General features: G+C 45.3%; 7 protein-coding genes across 7 annotated transcripts; 4 read left to right on the top strand and 3 right to left on the bottom strand.

The window, feature by feature from the left end:
* Positions 1–1,638: 1,638 nt before the first annotated feature.
* Positions 1,639–3,606, top strand: M431DRAFT_490220 (hypothetical protein; the record flags this gene model as incomplete). The annotated part of the gene is made up of 7 exons (XM_024916775.1): positions 1,639–1,888; positions 1,953–2,087; positions 2,147–2,565; positions 2,634–2,978; positions 3,040–3,147; positions 3,202–3,359; positions 3,417–3,606. 7 exons carry the CDS (start codon positions 1,639–1,641, stop codon positions 3,604–3,606), a joined length of 1,605 nt encoding a protein of 534 aa, XP_024778280.1.
* An 889-nt stretch (positions 3,607–4,495) lies between these two features.
* On the bottom strand, positions 4,496–6,898 carry M431DRAFT_490219 (hypothetical protein; the record flags this gene model as incomplete). Its single annotated transcript, XM_024916774.1, has 6 exons — positions 4,496–4,636; positions 4,707–5,025; positions 5,098–5,665; positions 5,820–5,857; positions 5,986–6,124; positions 6,832–6,898. 6 exons carry the CDS (start codon positions 6,896–6,898, stop codon positions 4,496–4,498), a joined length of 1,272 nt encoding a protein of 423 aa, XP_024778279.1.
* Positions 6,899–8,707: 1,809 nt separating this feature from the next.
* On the top strand, positions 8,708–10,120 carry M431DRAFT_490215 (hypothetical protein; the record flags this gene model as incomplete). Its single annotated transcript, XM_024916773.1, has 2 exons — positions 8,708–9,826; positions 9,890–10,120. The coding sequence occupies 2 exons, from the start codon at positions 8,708–8,710 to the stop codon at positions 10,118–10,120; spliced, it is 1,350 nt and encodes a 449-aa protein (XP_024778278.1).
* A 624-nt stretch (positions 10,121–10,744) lies between these two features.
* On the bottom strand, positions 10,745–11,218 carry M431DRAFT_73846 (hypothetical protein; the record flags this gene model as incomplete). The annotated part of the gene is made up of 3 exons (XM_024922169.1): positions 10,745–10,904; positions 10,974–11,095; positions 11,153–11,218. The coding sequence occupies 3 exons, from the start codon at positions 11,216–11,218 to the stop codon at positions 10,745–10,747; spliced, it is 348 nt and encodes a 115-aa protein (XP_024778277.1).
* A 390-nt stretch (positions 11,219–11,608) lies between these two features.
* Positions 11,609–13,503, bottom strand: M431DRAFT_503558 (hypothetical protein). Its single transcript, XM_024918324.1, has 3 exons — positions 13,248–13,503; positions 12,579–13,161; positions 11,609–12,469 (listed from the first exon to the last, which is right to left on the bottom strand). The coding sequence occupies exons 1-3, from the start codon at positions 13,411–13,413 to the stop codon at positions 11,752–11,754; spliced, it is 1,467 nt and encodes a 488-aa protein (XP_024778276.1). The 5' UTR covers positions 13,414–13,503; the 3' UTR covers positions 11,609–11,751.
* A 615-nt stretch (positions 13,504–14,118) lies between these two features.
* M431DRAFT_503557 (hypothetical protein) lies at positions 14,119–15,447 on the top strand. The gene has a single exon (XM_024918323.1). The coding sequence runs from the start codon at positions 14,255–14,257 to the stop codon at positions 15,308–15,310; it is 1,056 nt and encodes a 351-aa protein (XP_024778275.1). The 5' UTR covers positions 14,119–14,254; the 3' UTR covers positions 15,311–15,447.
* On the top strand, positions 15,424–17,906 carry M431DRAFT_63203 (hypothetical protein; the record flags this gene model as incomplete). Its single annotated transcript, XM_024921634.1, has 3 exons — positions 15,424–16,175; positions 16,253–17,360; positions 17,553–17,906. Coding segments are annotated over 3 exons (2,214 nt in total), but the record flags the coding sequence as incomplete, so codon positions are not given.
* Positions 17,907–18,334: the final 428 nt, after the last annotated feature.

Raw genomic sequence — 18,334 nt, 5'->3', positions numbered from 1 at the left:
TTCCTCCTAAGATTGCTATTGCCTCTCTGATGCCGTTGGTTCGTATCTAGCAACCTTCGAGAGGCAAATAGGATAATCGATACCGTGCTTATGACGATCCATTGGCATGACTGAACCTTTGTAGTGAGTTCATGGGTGTAGCCGGTATAATCACATTATGAGCTCATGGAAGAGGCGATTGGCAGGTCAAGCCCTGGTTCACCACTTAGGCTCAATTTGATACATTCAGCGGGATAGTAAGAAAGTGTAGTCTTCTTTCGCAATTTTTTTCTGGTCCCCTTCAATGAGCTTATAAAATTCCATATCTTCGCTCTCGCTTCTGCCCATCATGATATTTGGCAAACAAATGATACTATACTCAAGGAGATACATGAATCGTAAACCGAAGACATCAAGCTGCGTGATTCACAACAACTGTCATGCCACAATGGATATCACGCTCCGTCTTTCTAAGGCCATATAATGTAGATGTAAGGCTGTAAGTGATATTAGAACGTCATAACCATCGGCGGACTTTCGGATTATTTTTGCCACATACCTCCACAAAAGATTGCCCATCATGTTGTGTCTGCATCTAACGATGTATCTGTCTACTTCTCCGACCCACTGAGTCTCTCTCTGTGACAATTGCGAGAAGATCCGCGACTGCGGCATCAAACCGATTAATGTTCTTCTTGAGTTCTACACAGGTGTTCTGAGATGGTTTGGAACCTACATATACAGAGGAAATCTTCAGGTGCCATAGGCGAACCATGACGATAGTGAAATGAGGGAGTGAAGTGGATCTATAGTCTCTCGCTGTTAATGTATTCTATTGCTGTTAATTATGTCTAAGTCATTCATACTGAAGAATTACGATCAATCAAGAATATGTGGACTTGATCAATACCAATACAAAAAGTTCTTTAATTCAACTGGACCATGTAGCTGACAGTAATAATTTAATTAGGCGTATTCTATATAAATACGGGACTAAGCGCAATGGCACGACTCAACCTTGGCTGCATTAAGACGTCGGGCGGACTTGATCTAACATGTTGATGCAATATCAAGGGGAGGAGAGATGAATGATAGGGCGTCGCTCGACTAAGCCACATGCGATCCCTCTTTAGTCCTGAGACCGCCTCCATATATGCTGTGAGATTGTAAATCTGCTTGTAAGGGAACCTTGAAGAGTTATATGGATCACGAAATGGATCCCGGACTTTGAGTCTGCTGGCGCTTACCACTCTACTACTCGTGTCTAGGTACGCAATGGAAGGGCTGGAATTGCTAAGGCAAGTTACGCAAGCGGTTTGCAACTAAAGAACGAAGAAGAACAAGAAGTGAGTATAAACGAAAACTTTGTATAGGTGAGCAGAATACGACTCATGTGTGGATTGTCTGTTTCTGTACGGAGTATGCTTATTATTTCTCGATCCCTCTCTTTTGGCACACGCCTTGTCAGGCTTCCATGTCTATGTGCTGGCTATTAAGCGGGTCTTTGTTATCATTGCTGTACGACTCGACAAATTAATTACCATGACTCGTATGAGTTTGTTTCTATCTCTCTGAATAAATGCGCTTGACAGCCGTCTCTGTGAAGTTGCTAAATGTTGACTTTACCATTGAACATGTTCGACTCTGCAATTGAGTGCAATGGAACAGCTCAAAGCTCATCTAGGAAAGCCGACTCTGTCGACGGAGCAAAAGCTCTTGGTGTTGGTCGGTCTTCCTGTGTTATACATCGTAGGCCTAGCTGTTTACCGCCTCTACTTCCATCCGTTAGCCAAATTTCCAGGTCCTAAGCTGGCGGCAGCCACAAAATGGTACGAGTTTTACCACGATATCATTAAAGGACAGGGCGGCCAATACTTTGTGCGAGTGAGTGAGATGCACGATAAATATGGTAAGAATTCTTAAACACTACTTTTGTGTTATTCCTCGAGGGTAGCTAACTCGAAAACATGTAGGGCCTATTGTCAGAGTCAATCCTGATGAGATTCACATTCGTGACCCTTCTTTTCTCGATACCTTATATGCTACCAATCCTACAAAAAGGGACAAATATCCACCGTCTGCGGAGATGGCTGGTTTGACATATGGGAGTGAGTACATGTAGTAAGTGTTATTAACCTCAATTTGTCGCTGATAGACTTTTATGTAGCCCACGGCACTGTGGATCATGATATGCATCGTCGCAGACGAATGGCGAATTCTCGCATGTTCTCAAAGCGTGCTGTTGCAAGCGCCCAGGAGCTTATACATGGCCACATCAAAGAGCTTACTGAAGCCTTTGAGAGAAAGGTTGGCTCTTCCGAGTCTATTGAGATGCAGACCACCTTCCTTGCTTACACTACTGATGTCATCTATCATTACATGTTTAACAAGGATGTTGGCTTGCAAAAGGATTGGAGCAAAGCCCAAAGTTGGCGACACTCCATGGAAGCAGTAGCTCAAGCAACACCATTCTGCAAACAGTTTCCCTGGCTCAACGGAAAGCTCCTGATGTTACCCGAGTGGATCCTAAATATCCTTGTTGCAAAACTACAGCCTGATATTGCTGGTCTTCTCGCCACACACAAAGTTTGTTGAATGCACGCTCTTCTGTTTTTCTTGTGTCATCAAGAGTTCTAACCTGGAATCTTCATTAGCTGATGGGCAGAATTGCTGCCGAGTATGTTGCGCACAGGAATACAGACAAGGGCAAACTTGAGTTTGAAGAAGATGAGAAGAACATCAAGCCTTTGACTATCTTCCATTCCATCGATCGCAGCGCCCTACCCAAAGAAGAGAAGACGAGTCTTCGACTTATGCAAGAGGGTCTCACTGTGTTGTACGCTGGTGGCGAGACTGGCTCACGACTTCTGGCTCACACCATCTACCACTTGTTAGACAATCCTGAGATTTTGGAAAAGGTTCGGAAAGAGATCTTGGATGCTGCTGGAGATTCTAAAGAATTGCCTGACGTCAAAGTCCTTGAATCGTTGCCCTGGCTTGTAAGTCAAGACATTGAGTTTAGGCGATTTGACGAGACAATGGCTAATTGTTACTCCATAGACTGCATCAGTCCGTGAGTCGCTTCGTCTACGCGCCACTGTGAAATCAAGGCTTCCCCTTGTCTCCAAGAAGGAGTTGATATATAAGGATTGGGTGATTCCCGCCGGTGTGAGTGGCTCTTGTTATCAATAGAGTCGTACTCCATTAACTTTTCGACGACAGACGCCTGTTAGCATGAGCCAGCCAGACATTCTTCACAATGACGAGATATACCCTGAAGCTTTGAAGTTTAAGCCTGAGAGATGGTTTAATGCCACCGAGCAGCAAAACAAAATGTTCATTCCATTTGGCAAGGGTACTCGCATGTGCATTGGTGCCGAGTAAGCGTTTCATCTCTCCCTTTCCCAAAATTGCCGACTGACAACGCCGTGAAATAGTTTCGCATATATCGAATTGTACATGTCTCTTTCTGCACTCATTACACGTTTCGATTTAGAGCTGTACGACACAACTTGGGAGCGTGATGTGGAGTACACGCGGGACTGCTTCCTAGGCGAGGCTTCTCGAGATAGCCCGGGTATCCGAGTGAAGGTGTTAGCGGACAATAAGAGGTGGTTTGCAGATTAAGAGATTATTGGTAGAATGTTATAAAAGCGGTACTCAGAATTAGGATATATCATATTTGTCCCATGTGATGCGTCTGATGGATGGACTACCAATACCTGTTTACAGCGTGCTTGTTGCCGACCAATAAGAGTTTATTAGAAATGCAGGTGGACAATATTACTATACTATTACACTACTATCTTGGACTGGGCTTTAAACTGTCAAATTTGGAACGAAATATTTCCGTGTCTCTTTCAAGGGCCCCAAGTCTGTATGTTAGAAGACTCAGCGGATGCAAAGCTAGCTTTAAGCTAGATTACACCGCATCAGTGTAACACTAAGAACTCGTACGAGAAAGAATCGGCGACGTTCCAAAAGAAAAATATCTGTTATTTGACCATGGCATCAAGTGTCGTATACCGGCTATCGGGTTTCATTTTTTCCTTTGGCTGGCAATAGCTAAGCAACCTTGTCGCTGAGGATTCGCTGTACGGCTTCGGAGTATTACTTAGGCTTCTCTGGACTTAAGTTGAACCTTCAATCCCTTCATGAAAACGAGTCCGCTGAAAGTAGAGAATGGGATGGTCAGTGTGAATCACCGCAAACGGAGTTACGCCTATAGGGAAGGCCCCAGAGCGTCACTCACCTGCATGATTCGGTTATGTTTGCGTCATCGACAAGCTCAAAATCATATCGCATCACGAGAGTAGCAACGAGTTTCCCTATCTCCAGCCAACTGATGTCTGCCGTGGACAAGGTATCCTTGGTTAGCAAATTTCCACTAGGCTACTGCAGAGCCAGATGCCTCAATGTCTCGCATATCCACCTACTTTTTCCAATGCACGTTCTCGTACCGCCGCCAAAGGCGAAAAAGAATCTTTCTGGCCAGGGGTTAGTGTATTTCCATGCATCAGCGCGTTGATATGCGTTTCTCACTTAGTTCACCTGAGCTCTCGCGCTCCAACCAGCGCTCAGGCCGGAACTCTTCGAAATCGGCACCCCACACCTCAGGCATACGGTGGATAACCCACGCGTTACTGCCCACAACAGTCTATTATGTAGTGACATTAAAGGTCAGCAGGTTAATGTAACCAAGACTAAACGGTAGTTTATCAACTTACACCTCCGGGAACAAATATGCCGTTGATCATCATTCCATCTTTGGGAACATCCCTGTCGGGATTGAATCCTACCGGGCTGAAGACCCTCAACGCCTCATGCATGATAGCTTGCAAATAGGGACAGGCTTCAGCTTCCTGAAAGGTGACTGTACTTGAAAGACAGCCCGCGGCTCGTCGCTCTTCCATCTCGGCTCTGAGCTTAGATAGGATATGGGGGTGGCGGAGGAGATTGAGGAAGATACCCCGAAGAGCGAGAGACGTTGTGTCAGACCCTGCAAAGACGTTGGACGCCATCATGAACGAGATCACGAGATCGTTCCTAGTAAATTCGGTAACGGTTTAGCAATCAAAGGCTGGATATGGCCGTAGGATAATATCAATCGGGACATACAGCTCCGCCCTGGAATGTGCAGCTTGGAAGAGCTGTCCCACAAGATTGTTGTCGTTGCCTCCCTTGTCTCTCCGGTCTTGCACCTCGGACTTTGCAAACTTGAAAAAGAAATTGTTTCTATCATTTGCCCTGAGAAAATTTCCAAAAACTGGGAGGATGTACTTTTGATGAAAGTTGAAGAGCCACGGGACGTGCATCAGCCAGGCAGTGTTGCCCAAGGATCGCTCGATTCGAGTAAGCATGCCATCGTCATTAGCCTTGGCAACAAACCCAAAGGGCTTCGTAAAAGAGACGGCTCCAATGACGTCAAAAGCAAAGAGTTGAAACCAATTACCAATGTCAATGGAGCGTGACGATGAAGCAAAGGTATCAAACTTGATCAGTAAGTCGTCGATGAGATGGGTGACCTGGCGTTCGAGGTGGACAACCGACTCCATCGAATAAGGGCGTGCCACGAGCCGTCTCTGGGCCGAGTGAATCTTCTCATTGCGCTCCCCCGTTAAGTCAAAAGGCCGCGATCCCTGAAGTACCGCGTAGCAAGCGGATTTGACAAAGGCACCGTTGACCCCTGGATGAGATTGGTTAGCAATTACATGATACTTGCCGATAGCAAGATAATCCTTTCCCTGGATCTGAGTGCAACACTGCGCATGATATATCACCTGTCGCATTTCTGGGCGAGGGAAAAGAGAAAAAGGAGAGAGGGGGTTGTATAGCTATACTGTAAATTGTCCTAAACGCTTCCGGATCCCCTACGCTTCTAGAGACCAACAATATCGAGAACGATGATCAGCTAAGATGAATCAAAAGTCGATACGATTTAAATAGATTTTGAAACAGATCAAAAGGAAACATTAGGAGATGACGGATGGTAGTTCAAGGACTTACAGTTCGTTCGGTCCGATTCGCACAACATTACCGTATTGTCGATGCAACTCTACTATTTCCCGATGCCATTGGCCTCGGTATGTGGCGTACGCTCGCCATATCTTGGTGAATTTGGCTGCGAATGGTCCCGGAAAAGCAGCTATGGGCGAGGAAAAGCATTGATAGACACATAGCCGGTGAATGCGACAATGAGAGCCGATCCAAAGAAGAGGAAGGGGCCAAGGGCAAGGGATAGGGTAATTGCAAGCATGGCCAAAAGTTGAACAATCTTGCCAGCTGGAGAGAAACGAGTGTAAAACGCAAGTAAACGTACGCAAGATGGGAGTAATTGTTGATGCGTACCGTAGTCACAATGGTGATTGTTGAGCGCTGGTATTAAGAAAACAACTCTGCAGCAGCAGTAATATTTATACATCGGTTCGGCGGAGTTAAAGGAACACTGAAACGAAAGTTGAGCAAGAAGTTTTGGCAAAAATATGATATGTCCATTTCTGCCATCCTGGCTATGTTGCAGTCCATCCTCATACATGTGCATGAAGCAGTTAGTTTCCACCAGCAAACAGACACTGTGTTCCCATAGTCCACAAGAACTTGTAAATTTAATTATCACATGAGATTTTAAAATTCATAAGCTACATACACAACGATCCAATAGCGACGATGATTAGCTCTTGCCCTCGTTCATTTTGCTGTTGCTCAAAACTTCATGTTTGTCTTTGATAAGGTTGTGTGAAGTCTACAGAATAGTAACTTTAAGGCCGGCAATGACGTCCATACATGTTTGCGCTGCCTCGCCCCGCAAATCCCCTTGGCTGATAGACAAATTATATACAATCTCCGACTCACAGAACCAAGTCGTGGGAATTAATTCATTCATGCAAGCATAGATTGTTAAAGTCCATGGACTGACCATGGAACGACAACGGAGCGAATGACTAAGTGCCGTACACTTGCACATCGAGCTTTATAAAGCAAGGCTAGATATAATGTCGATTCGTTTTCCATCTTGTAAGCTCATAGTGTGAGATGTCACACTCCATAAGCTAGGTATACAATAATCCTATAACAGCGATGGTTGTTTCTCAAGCCCCTTCACATCATTTGACTGTAAAAGAGGAACAAGAGCGGTACCGGGATCATGGCAACCGCCAAAAATGCGATGACACTGTCTCAAATGATCATACATTGCCGTTGCAGAAAGCGGAAATCCAACACCGAGAAGAAGCTTGATAAGAGGGCATTACTACTAGCATATATCAGATAGACATAGACGATGTAGTTCAACCGTTGCATGAAGACGAATAACACGCCTGCACCGGTAGGAGTATCGGCCAGAACCCAGGTCATGTTGGTATTACTCGTCCGGGCAAGCTAAAACATGCCAGTTGAAAGTAGAACACCGCCTACAATCATGGGGTCTTTAGGAGATGTCCGTCCATTCTTTGATAATTTGTGCCACGTATTGTGTCTTTGTAAATTATACAATATACATAGCTTGAACCAAAGACGATACCTACCATGAGAATGAAGAACAGAAGGGAAGCCAGACCAGTGGACTAGCTACATTGGCCATAGGCTCTAGAGTGCAATCGGACATGAGAAAAAAAGAGATCAAAGACTACGCAGACGAATTCTATGTAGCTGTATGGTAGGTATCAGCAATTGAATCGAACAGAGTCCGAAGATAGGTAGTCTATATAATCACATTGTCGAAAGCAACAGAATAAGTTTCATGGGAAGCATTTTGATGGATCTCAGCGCGAATGTCATGATAATGGCGTTAAAAGACACTTTTTTCGAGTCGTGAGCTATGTGGATATTCCAGTTTCCTGTCTCTTTTCGAAGCCTCTTGGCCTTCTAGGATAGAAGAACAGGTGCAAAGCTCTGGGGAACAACGACATAGAACAAAGCCCCAACAGCGTCAATCATGCTGAGGGTCAGTCAAACAGTCCATCTCTATCCAAACAAGAGAGCCGATAAAGATAGGGTCAGTAAACGAGTAAACGGCCACGCCGTGCTCAGTTGGATTCCGAACGTCGGTCAAAGCGCCCGCCAATAATAGCCATGGGCGAACAGTCAAAGATACCGCTCGAAAATCTGTAGGTTCGGATGGTGTCGACATTGTGTACCGCGCACGGCAACAAATATGTTGAACATGGCAAAGACAAAGAGTCCGGTGAACACAGGTCCCTTGTCGTGGATCGCCAGCTAAATTTGGCGACTCGGCACCTAGCCGTGAAGCTCGCCGTTTTCTTTGATACATCCATTGATGTATTACGAGTGCATGCATTGGTAACTATAAATAGGTACCTACCTGAGGAGCCAATAAGGCATTTGATCTTCTTTGTAGTAAACATGAACAATTGAAGGCTCTTTGTAACCTGATTCCTATACTCTGTTTGACCAATATGCTCTTTCTTTCTTTCTTTCTTTTGCAACAATCTGGGCACTCTTATGAACATGCTGGCTGTTGCTGCAGTGTATCCTTGACCGATCTGTCTGTGTATCTCGTAGATTGTGTATATATAAGAGGTCCTGCCCCCGACTGGATACAGATAGCCAAGACCTTTCATCAATACAACATCACACCTAACCTACGCATCCCAATACTGGCAAGCAGAGTACATTCTCTATGAGAGGCATCTGATCCCATTCAAGATCCCCATTTGTTTAAACTCCACACCAAATTGTCTCTTCCCATCCCTGATATGTCGCCCTAAAAATGAAGATCTTAAGTGCTGCTGCCCCGGCTAGCTACGGTACAAATGGCGCCGATCCTCCTGTCTTGCCTGTCGCCGCGTCTCAGCTTCAGATTATCTTCGAGTGGGTTGGCCTCCTTCCACTGGCAATCTACCTCTCCGGCAATGGCTTGTCTCATTGGTTGGTAGGCCAGACGTCGCTTGCAGGATTCATTGGTGTAAGCCTCTTCCCCCGTCTGGGAATTCTGGAAAGTCTTGCTACTTTCTTGCGCGAAGGTGCCGACTTTGTCGATCGCGCTTCGTCCGTCAGCGAGCTGCGTCACACTGTCTGGGACGCCAACTGGGGCAGTGTCTTCCCATGCGCAAATGGAGCCGCAAGCGATATACTTACGAGATATGTCATTCCCAAAGCTCATGATATTGAGATCCCAACTGACTTGGCCGCCCTGATTGCTGCTAATGAACGTGTTCGCAATCCAGAAGAAGGAAAAGACAATGCCGTTACTGCAGAGACAAGCAACAATTCCAAGGGCCAGACAAATGAGAATGTTGGAGGCCCTCATTTCAGCCGCTATCAAACGTTGTATATTCTGGACTGCACGATCGATGCTGGCAAAAGAAAGACTAATAGCGCCTTCGTTACGTGGTTATTCTTTCTCATCGAGGTTCTATTCATCCTTTCTTTACTTGGCGCTTGTGTCTCAACTATCCTGCTCGGTCTATACGGGACTGCTGCAGCCATTCTCATCAGCATCGCCTTCCGTGTGACACGGCATAGCATCAAAGTCATTAGGCCCCCGAGATACCTGGAAAGCAATGAAGCTAACCAGGCTGACGCCTACATGCTCACAGCGATACATGAGAACGCATCAACCTGGTATCTCTACAGAGGATCCCGGGCAGTCGTTGATGGGCTTGTCAACAAACCTATGATCTTGGACATCACAGCACGCCCTAAAACAGCGATGGCACTCGCATTGCGCGGGCTAGCTCTATTACAACTTCTAACCATGACATATGTCGCGGCACAGAAAGGTTGGGATGGGGTGGGCTTGCTGGTTCTCATCGCTGTAGCGTGGACGCTTGACTACGCACTTTATAGAGACGACAAATTGGCGGCAACTTGGCTTCGGCGGGAGGGTGTAAGCATAAAAGCATGGAAGTGCCAGTTCAGTGGCCGCACACCTATGCTTGGCGCTATCTAGCTTCTCAAGTCTAACACAATTTCGAGTTGGATGGACCAGATGCTGGCCCCTTCAGAACGCCGTGAGGCTTGGTTGAAGATGTTACAGTCGGACTGCCCTGATTTCGAAACTCTAGAGTCAAAGCATACACTAACCGGAGAAAACGACCAGAGTTGGGTGCGGAACAATTGGTTGCTTACACGCGCTGCAGTGAAAGCTATTAGGGTCGCCACAGGTGAGGGCACTGCATGACCGATACATGTAGCTATCTCTCATACCCTCAGTAGCTCTACATTCAACGTGTAACTACCAGGGACCGTGGGACCGATGAGCCTGTATTAGTATATATAGGATTGCTTGGTTAGCATAGGCGTGTTAGATAGTAAAGAAGAGTGTCATGCAGTTAACGTCTGGCAAATTATTTAGCTCAGAATGGCAGGCGATGAATTCGTCTACCAGAGTTTAGTATTAATAGAACCCTCATCATTCAGAAAACTATGTACAAGAAGTAACTGAAAAATGTATATTGTTTCAACTCTACTAATCCTACCTAATTGCTTTCTAGATTAGCCTTACTAATCTTTCCCGTGCTGGCAATTAGCTATGAGGCTCTGTAATGAGATCGGTTGCATCGGATTGCAAAGCAATAGTCATCTAGACCCCAATCAACAACTTAGAAGACTTTCTTTGCGATATATAATATGAATTTCACAATCTACTAGGTACAAGGCTGTCCTACCTCAACCCAATCGCCTACAAGGGAGGGCTTTGAACCGGTCGAGCCATAATTCTTGACCACACTGCGCTAGATGCTCATCTGCAACAGAAATGCATATGTAGAACAAACTGCACGTAACCCTGCCCCGATCTCTAGATCTACACCTTTTTCAAGCCAGGTCCAAGGCTGCCAGCCAAATGATTGAGTGGCATAATTTCTGCAGGCCGTGCAAACAACACATCTTCCGTCAGAACTCGTACCAGCTCAATGTGCACCGGGTTTTGTCGATGCGCGACTCGTGCCGCAGCGTTTTCGTATCTTGCCCAGTTGTCAGTATTGCAATCTCAGCTAGTAATAACAGGGCTCTCATCAGTGGGCGTATCTCACATTCCCCACACGACAATCATCGGTTCCCCTGCTGAGACATCACGCTCATGCACGGCCCAAACGAGCGAGCCGGGTTCATCAGCCTGGGCGGCGTCCGCAAGCTGCTTGAAAATCTGCCTGACCTACACTTGAACATTTAATTACATGTAGATGGCAACCAGAGTCAGTATCGTACATACCTGGTCTAATTTTTCAGGTTTTGGGTGAATGAATACACATTGGTGGATGGCTTCTGAAGATGACATCGTGAACGTTGAGGCGAATCTATTTCTTAAGAGCTGAACCGTAAATTTATTAACAGGCAGCGTTGTAAGCAGGGCTTTATATCCATTCTCTACGGGTTGAAAGTGGCGGCATATAGCTGTAAGCCCCCCGCCCTAGTATTAACCTAAAGCTTGGGATAAGACGTCATTCACGTCAATTCATATAATTTGTCTATCGGGGCGAAGCAGCGTGAACATGTCATCTTGCTGACCATAAGGCAGTAATGGACTTTATATAACCTTAGCGGAGAAAAAAGCCAAAGCCTTAAGCAACTGCAAAATGAAACAAGGTGGAGTCTCAATAAGCAGTAGATTCGGATGGAGCTAGGGGATACAACTAATACACATATAAAGGATGCAGTAAAGTTGGAGATAAAGATATAATGAAAGATATAACAGTACTATATAAAGAGACAAGATATTTTCCGTTTTTAATAGCCTTCATTTATAGGATATCTACCTGTACTCAAGGCAATCCATCATGAACTTCAAGTTTCTTCATATTTCGCTCAAGCTCACCCGGAGTAGAAACGAAATAAGTTAAAGTCAAATTCCTCCCATTGGATTGCTGGTTTATACAGAACTGTTGGCATACACGGAATCTTCCCAAACAGGAATTTCCCTCTCTTGTGTCGCTCGAAGAAGACCTCTGAAGTCTCTAGAGAGTCCAACACAATGTCAGATTCTGTGAGATCAGCGGCTCTCATCCGAAGCTCTTTTAGTTCAGTTGACTCTCCTTGACCATTTTTCATCTCGACGTGGACGTAGTAGATCTTTTCGTCTCTGCCTCTCTCCAGCTCCACTGATCTCCGTGCCTTATCCTCGAGAAGACTCACAAAGCAGAAATCTCTCAGAGAGCTGGTCAAGCTGACAGTTTGCCTGGCAGCGTTCCAAAGCACCCAGCGTTTCTCCGGTACTTTTCCTTTTGCTGGCTTTAGCCGGAAGACATATCGAAAGTCGTTTGGAAAGCCATGGTTTGAAGGTGGCGCATAAGCAGGCAGGATATCAAACTTGGTCACAATCTCTTGGTCATACCCGAGCCTTACCACTGCACGATTGCTGTCTGGGGTGAAGACAAGATATAGACGCTCTTGTAATGGGCCAAGGCTAGTCATAGAAGCTTGAAGAGCTTTGTCGTAAAAGCCTATTTGAAGCCAACCATAGACCTCGTCGAGAAGCTTCTCGTTGATGCGAGTCCCCCTACTTTTTCTACCGTTCGAAGGGCCGTAGTTGCTGCAGACATGATTCAATTTAGTCAAAACATATGTGAACAAATCATTGAGAGCGTCAATGATGCATAAAAGGAAGGAAGAAGTAGCAAAGGACGATTGGAAAATCTTACTGGATAGCAACAGCAGTATCGTGATCTTTATGAGGCATGATTACAGGTGCTCCGCTAAAGCCTTTCTCAGTTTCCATCTCATACTCGAGCTGATTAGGTAGGCAAGCGGTGCATTTTCCCTCGCTTGTAACTGCATCCCATTTTGGCTTTTCTTTCTGGCTCTGGCCTGGGGCCTGATTTTCGTCATCGTCGTTATTGTCGTCGCCACCTGTATTGTCGTCGGCATCTTTATAGCCAGTGAGATCAAAACGAGCTTGATCGAGTACATCAAATCCGAGTTTCAAGGCAAATCCAAAACCTAGATATGGATATTTAAAATTCTTTTTCACTAAAATGGCACCAAAATCTGCCTCTTCTTGCTCTTGAGTTGCTTTCTTGGGGTTTCTCCGCTCATCAGTATATTTCTTTTGGTATACAGTTGAGACATAAAACTCAGCAGGATCGGGACTCGTTTTCTTCGAAGCTTGATATATCTTTAAGTCTTCCTTTTTCACACCGACAAGGTTATGACCAGCAGTGAGGATGATATGGTGCGTAGGATGTGGTATGTTGACATAGAAGCCATTCCCTTCTCTATCTTCTCCTATTTTTTGCCCGCATGTCAGGCCTACAAGATCTGATAAATGTAGAAAGAACGAGATCAAAGGGGACTTTTAGATATAAACGGACCATTTTGTTTGAATTGAAGTCTTACAATCCACCTCTGTCGATCTTGAGTTTTGCTAAGTTTTAGCCTTTCTACTTCTTTGGGGCTTATATCATTGTCCCGGCTGGGATCTATGTCTCCTGGATCTAATTCGAATCCAGAATCATAACTTTCAGAATCCGAGTCCATTACGTTTCTTAGTACCAAAAATAAATGAGATTTTGTATGAAAGAAACACGAATTATCGACAGTCAGTCCTAGGCTCTCAACCAAGGTCACTAATTCTGGAAGAGAAAAAGTAAATTGATACAGAGCCTCAACCATCGGCTTTGGGTGCCAATAGCGGCGGAAAAGAGGGGACAGGAAAGGTGCGGGCGGCAGTTCAGGCGACATCAGGCATTCATACATGAGAGAGTAATCTTATCACCGAAGCGCCTGATGATTGAACCATTACGCATCACGAGGCTATAAGGTTGCATACGTGCCCCATAGTGCTTGGAATCAATTGATACCTCATGGAAGACGCTAGATATTTGCAATGATTATGAGTATCAACCCCAATATTTTATAGATAGGATATGCGGGTTGACAGCATCCGATCTATGTGGATCAGTACTCGTCATTAAAGAGCCACGTCTGAAAATTTCGACACATTTGTGATTCATAGACTTCTTTAATTAATTATCCATATTACTTGATGCTTTAATTGGCCTGTTTCCAAAGGATTTGTTGAAATGTTGGCAATCGAAGCTCAATCTATGCTGCCCAATAATATTAGTGCCCAACTACGTGTACTCGTATTGTCTACCTATTCTGTCTATATCCCGTTTTAGATCGTGTAGGACCTCGAAATTCTGTTCCTGAGTATTGTGAATCACCTCCAGTCTTATATGTCTCAGGATTTATTCATGTATTTTACCACATAATACTTCATTCGTGTGGGCAATCGCTCATTGAGCTTTTACATACTATTTCAACAACTCTTTATCCTGATCATCCACTCTAACATTGGGGTTCCTTTGGCATCACAATGCCTTCTAAATCCCTCACTCATAGAGATTATAGCGTGGGATGGATCTGTGCGCTACCAAAAGAGCGAGCAGCGGCCCATGCCATGCTCGACCAAGAACATGAGCTTCTTTCACAACCTGCCCATGATCACAACACATATACCCTAGGCTCCATCGGCAACCACAATATTGTTATAGCATGCCTTCCCAATGGCGAAATTGGGAACAATGCAGCAGCAAACATTGTGACCCAAATGATCAACACGTTCCCATCTATCAAATTTGGCCTCATGGTCGGGATTGGTGGTGGGATTCCCGGTCGGGTCAGGCTTGGTGATATCGTTGTTAGCAGGCCAAGCGGACCATTCCCTGGAGTTGTCCAGTGGGATCTCGGAAAGGCAGAAAAGCTTGGATTCAAGAGAACTGGGGCCTTGGACCGTCCTCCGAGAATCTTACTCACAGCCCTAGCTAAGCTGGAAGCCTTTCACGATATGCATGACTCTCAGATTCCCAAGTATCTGAAAGACATGGCAAACAAATATCCCAAGCTGGTGGGAAAATATACGTGGTCTCCTCGACTCAAAGATCCAATGCTTGAACCAGACATCAGCGAGGCCAATGCCAGTCTGTGGGGAAGCGTATTTATCATGATCTTTCAACTACTTCTCGCACTGTATAGACTCTTATCTGGTCTCCAAGGGCCTGTCGAAAAAATTATGCCCTCAATGTCCGATGAGAAAAGTATTTACGAAGAGCCTAGAGGTATAGATATCCACTACGGCTTGATCGCATCTGGAAATCAGGTTGTCAAAGATGGAACCATCCGAGATCGAATCAACCAGAGTCTTGGAGGGGAAGTTTTATGTATTGAGATGGAAGCAGCAGGGTTAATGAATAACTTTCCATGCATTATTATAAGAGGAATCTGCGATTATGCAGATGAGAAAAAGAACAAAGACTGGCAAGAATATGCTGCAGCTTTAGCAGCGGGATTCACAAAGGAGCTTTTACAACATGTACGCTCAGCGGACGTTGACAGCGAACGCCCTGTAAAGGATATCTTGCAGAAAGGTTAGCTACTTTTCAGTTTTAATTGGGTGGAGAGTTTTTGGTCTGATAATAGATTCACACAGTTGAAGAGGGTGTACTTCATATCGAGCAACTTATGGATAAAAGTGAAGTGAGAATGATCGTTGATTGGCTCACTACGGCAAATTATGGCCAACAGCATGATAAACATTCAGAGACTCATAAGAAAGGAACCAGCTTATGGATTCTCGAAACAGATGAGTTCCAAAATTGGCTCAATAATAGCAAGCAGAGGTTGCTGTGCCAAGGAATGCCTGGAGCAGGAAAAACGATCATTACATCAGTTGTAGTCGATCATCTGACGAAAGAAATCAAGAAAGACTCTGAAATCGGCATGGCCTACATTTATTGCACCTTCAAACAACCGAAAAGTGAACAGACAACAAGAAGTCTTCTTGCTAGTGTTCTGAGGCAGCTTGCGGGCGACCGCCAGACGTTCCCAACTACCACCAGAAGCTTATATGAGCAACACAAGGCAAAACAGACGCATGCATCGCAAGAGGAGCTTATAGCAGAGCTAAAGGCTGTGATAGAGCTCTATTCAAGCGTATTCATCATTATCGATGCTCTTGATGAATGCGACTTGAATACAATGCATGGCTTCATTTCTGAACTTTTTATGCTCCAGAAACACTGCAACATGAATATTTTTGCAACATCGAGATTTATACCCGAAATCACAGAATGGTTTACAAATGCCAAAAGCTCATTTCTAGAAATCCGTGCGCTCGCAAGCGACATCGCTATGTACCTGGATATAGAAATGAAACAATCGTCGACAAGTCTTATCAAAAGCAATATAGATCTACAGAAAGATATAAAACGAGAAATTTGCGAAGCGGCTGATGGGATGTAGGTCATTTTCACTGCTGAGACACTATCAATCACGAGCGGAATGGTGAGAATACTAACAATTCAATCCACCATAGGTTTCTTCTAGCTCAACTCTACCTTCAATTACTTCAAGATAAGATAAATGTTAAAGAAATTCGCCGGGAATTGCAAGCCTTCGGGGCCGATGCCCGAGGTCGAAGTGATGACGAAAAGACAAAGGTGCTGACGCATGCATATGATAAGGCTATTGAAAGGATCAATGAGCAAAGTCTCCATATGAAAAGTCTTGCGATGAAAGTCCTATTATGGGTTATCTTTGCGAAGCGAGCACTTACTACCTCTGAGCTCCGGCACGCATTGGCAACGGAACGAGGAATGACGACATTGGATGATGAAGACCTCTCAGATCTTCGAGATATGGGCCGCGTATGTGTTGGGCTAGTGACAGTTGATGAGAAGAGTGGCATCATTCAGCTGGTGCACCACACAGCCCAGGAATATTTCGAGAGCACGCAGTCGCGTTGGTTCCCTGAAGCGGATTCTGTTCTTCTAGGAGCCTGCATCACCTACTTGTCATTTAAAGTCTTTGAAAGCGGCTTCTGTATAACGGATGACGAGTTCGAACAACGAGAGGCTCAGTTTCCCCTTTGCAATTACGCCGCTAGCTATTGGGGGGACCATGCTTCAAAAAATGAACAGCCAGGCGAAGAAATCTTGGAGTTCCTCATGCATCCAGCCAAGGTCGACGCATCTGTCCAGGCACAATTAGCTGTGAAGCACTACTCATCTCATGAGGGATATAGCCAAGAGGTGCCGAGACGTGTAACTGCACTGCATTTGGCGGCACGGTTTGGATTGACCGAGCTGACGAGAATTCTTCTTGGTGAACAGTACAAATGCAACCCCGATTCTTGTGACAGCAATGGACAGTCTCCTTTGTTGTGGGCTACACGAAACGGTCACGAAGATGTTATCAAGCTGATGATAGAGGCAAACGCAGATCTTGAAGTCAGAGATAAAGAAGAGGGCGCCACACCACTGATTTGGGCCGCCCGAAAAGGCTATAAGAATGTCGTTACTCTTCTCCTGGAACGGGGTGGCGAGATCAACGCGAAAGACAATCATGGACGAACACCACTATCGCTTGCTGCTCTTCATAAGCATGGGTCCATTATGCAACTGCTCCTCAACAAGGGCGGTACCGTTGATGCAAATGACAAAAAGGGCAGCGTGAAACTGCTTGCTAATACCCAGGCGGAGCGCCAAGCGGCTCTCAAGATGCTAAATGAACATTACTCTAACAGTGCTTCAGCGGAAGAGGCTGATATCAATGAGACCATCATACTTCATGGCATTGAAAACTGGTCCGAAATTGCTACACAGAAGCCTCGCAAGAATGGTGGTAGTCTTGATGAGATAGATCAACATGGTCGAACGCGACTCTCATGCGCCGCAGAGAGCGGAGATAAAGAAATTGTGCAAATGCTATTGGAAACCGGTGGAGTGGACATCAATGGCAGAGATGGCGAGCACAAAGAAACGCCACTGATATGGGCCGCAAGAAATGGCCACAAGGACATCGTCCAGTTGCTTCTTGATGCTGGCGCAGATGTCAATGTGAAGGAACAACATTTGGGGGAAACAGCGCTGACATTGGCAATCGAAAGCGAACATGAGACAATTGTTCAAGCTCTCTTGGACAAAGGCGCAAACGTTCACCAAAGGGATTTCTCTGGCCACACACCTCTTTTCACGACTACCTGGCAAAATGGTGGAATTATGATGAAACTGTTACTCGACAGGGGCGTCGATGTGAATGCAAGGAACGAAGATGAACAGACTCCAATATTTAGCACTTGCGCGTATGGAAATATGGAATTAGTAAAGTTACTGATCGACTCAGACGCTGATATTCATGCGGTGGACTCGAAAGGGCGAACGCCGTTATTCTTTGCAGCAGCCTTGCATCAGCGGGACATTATATCGTTGTTGCTCGAGAGGGGTTCTGATATCAATGCGAGGGACAAAGAAGGCCGAACGGCAATATACTCTGCTATCGGATCTGGCGACAAAGATGTTGTGAATCTGCTGCTTAGCACAAACGCTGTGGATATTTATAACAAAGATAAAAACGGGGTGATGCCAATTGATTGGGCCAAAGACAGGGGGGGTAGGGA

This window comes from Trichoderma harzianum, assembly GCF_003025095.1.
Source record: "Trichoderma harzianum CBS 226.95 unplaced genomic scaffold M431scaffold_2, whole genome shotgun sequence".
In the NCBI taxonomy this organism is placed as follows: domain Eukaryota; kingdom Fungi; phylum Ascomycota; class Sordariomycetes; order Hypocreales; family Hypocreaceae; genus Trichoderma; species Trichoderma harzianum.
This window is presented reverse-complemented; position numbering and strand designations above follow the sequence as displayed.

Coding starts and splice junctions, on each gene's coding strand:
- M431DRAFT_503557 (XM_024918323.1), top strand. CDS start 14,255: ATGCCTTCTAAATCCCTCACTCATAGAGATTATAGCGTGGGATGGATC.
- M431DRAFT_503558 (XM_024918324.1), bottom strand. CDS start 13,413: ATGGACTCGGATTCTGAAAGTTATGATTCTGGATTCGAATTAGATCCA. Junction 13,162..13,247: donor ACTTCAATTCAAACAAAATG/GTCCGTTTATAT, acceptor GGCAAAAAATAG/GAGAAGATAGAGAAGGGAAT. Junction 12,470..12,578: donor GATACTGCTGTTGCTATCCA/GTAAGATTTTCC, acceptor TCATGTCTGCAG/CAACTACGGCCCTTCGAACG.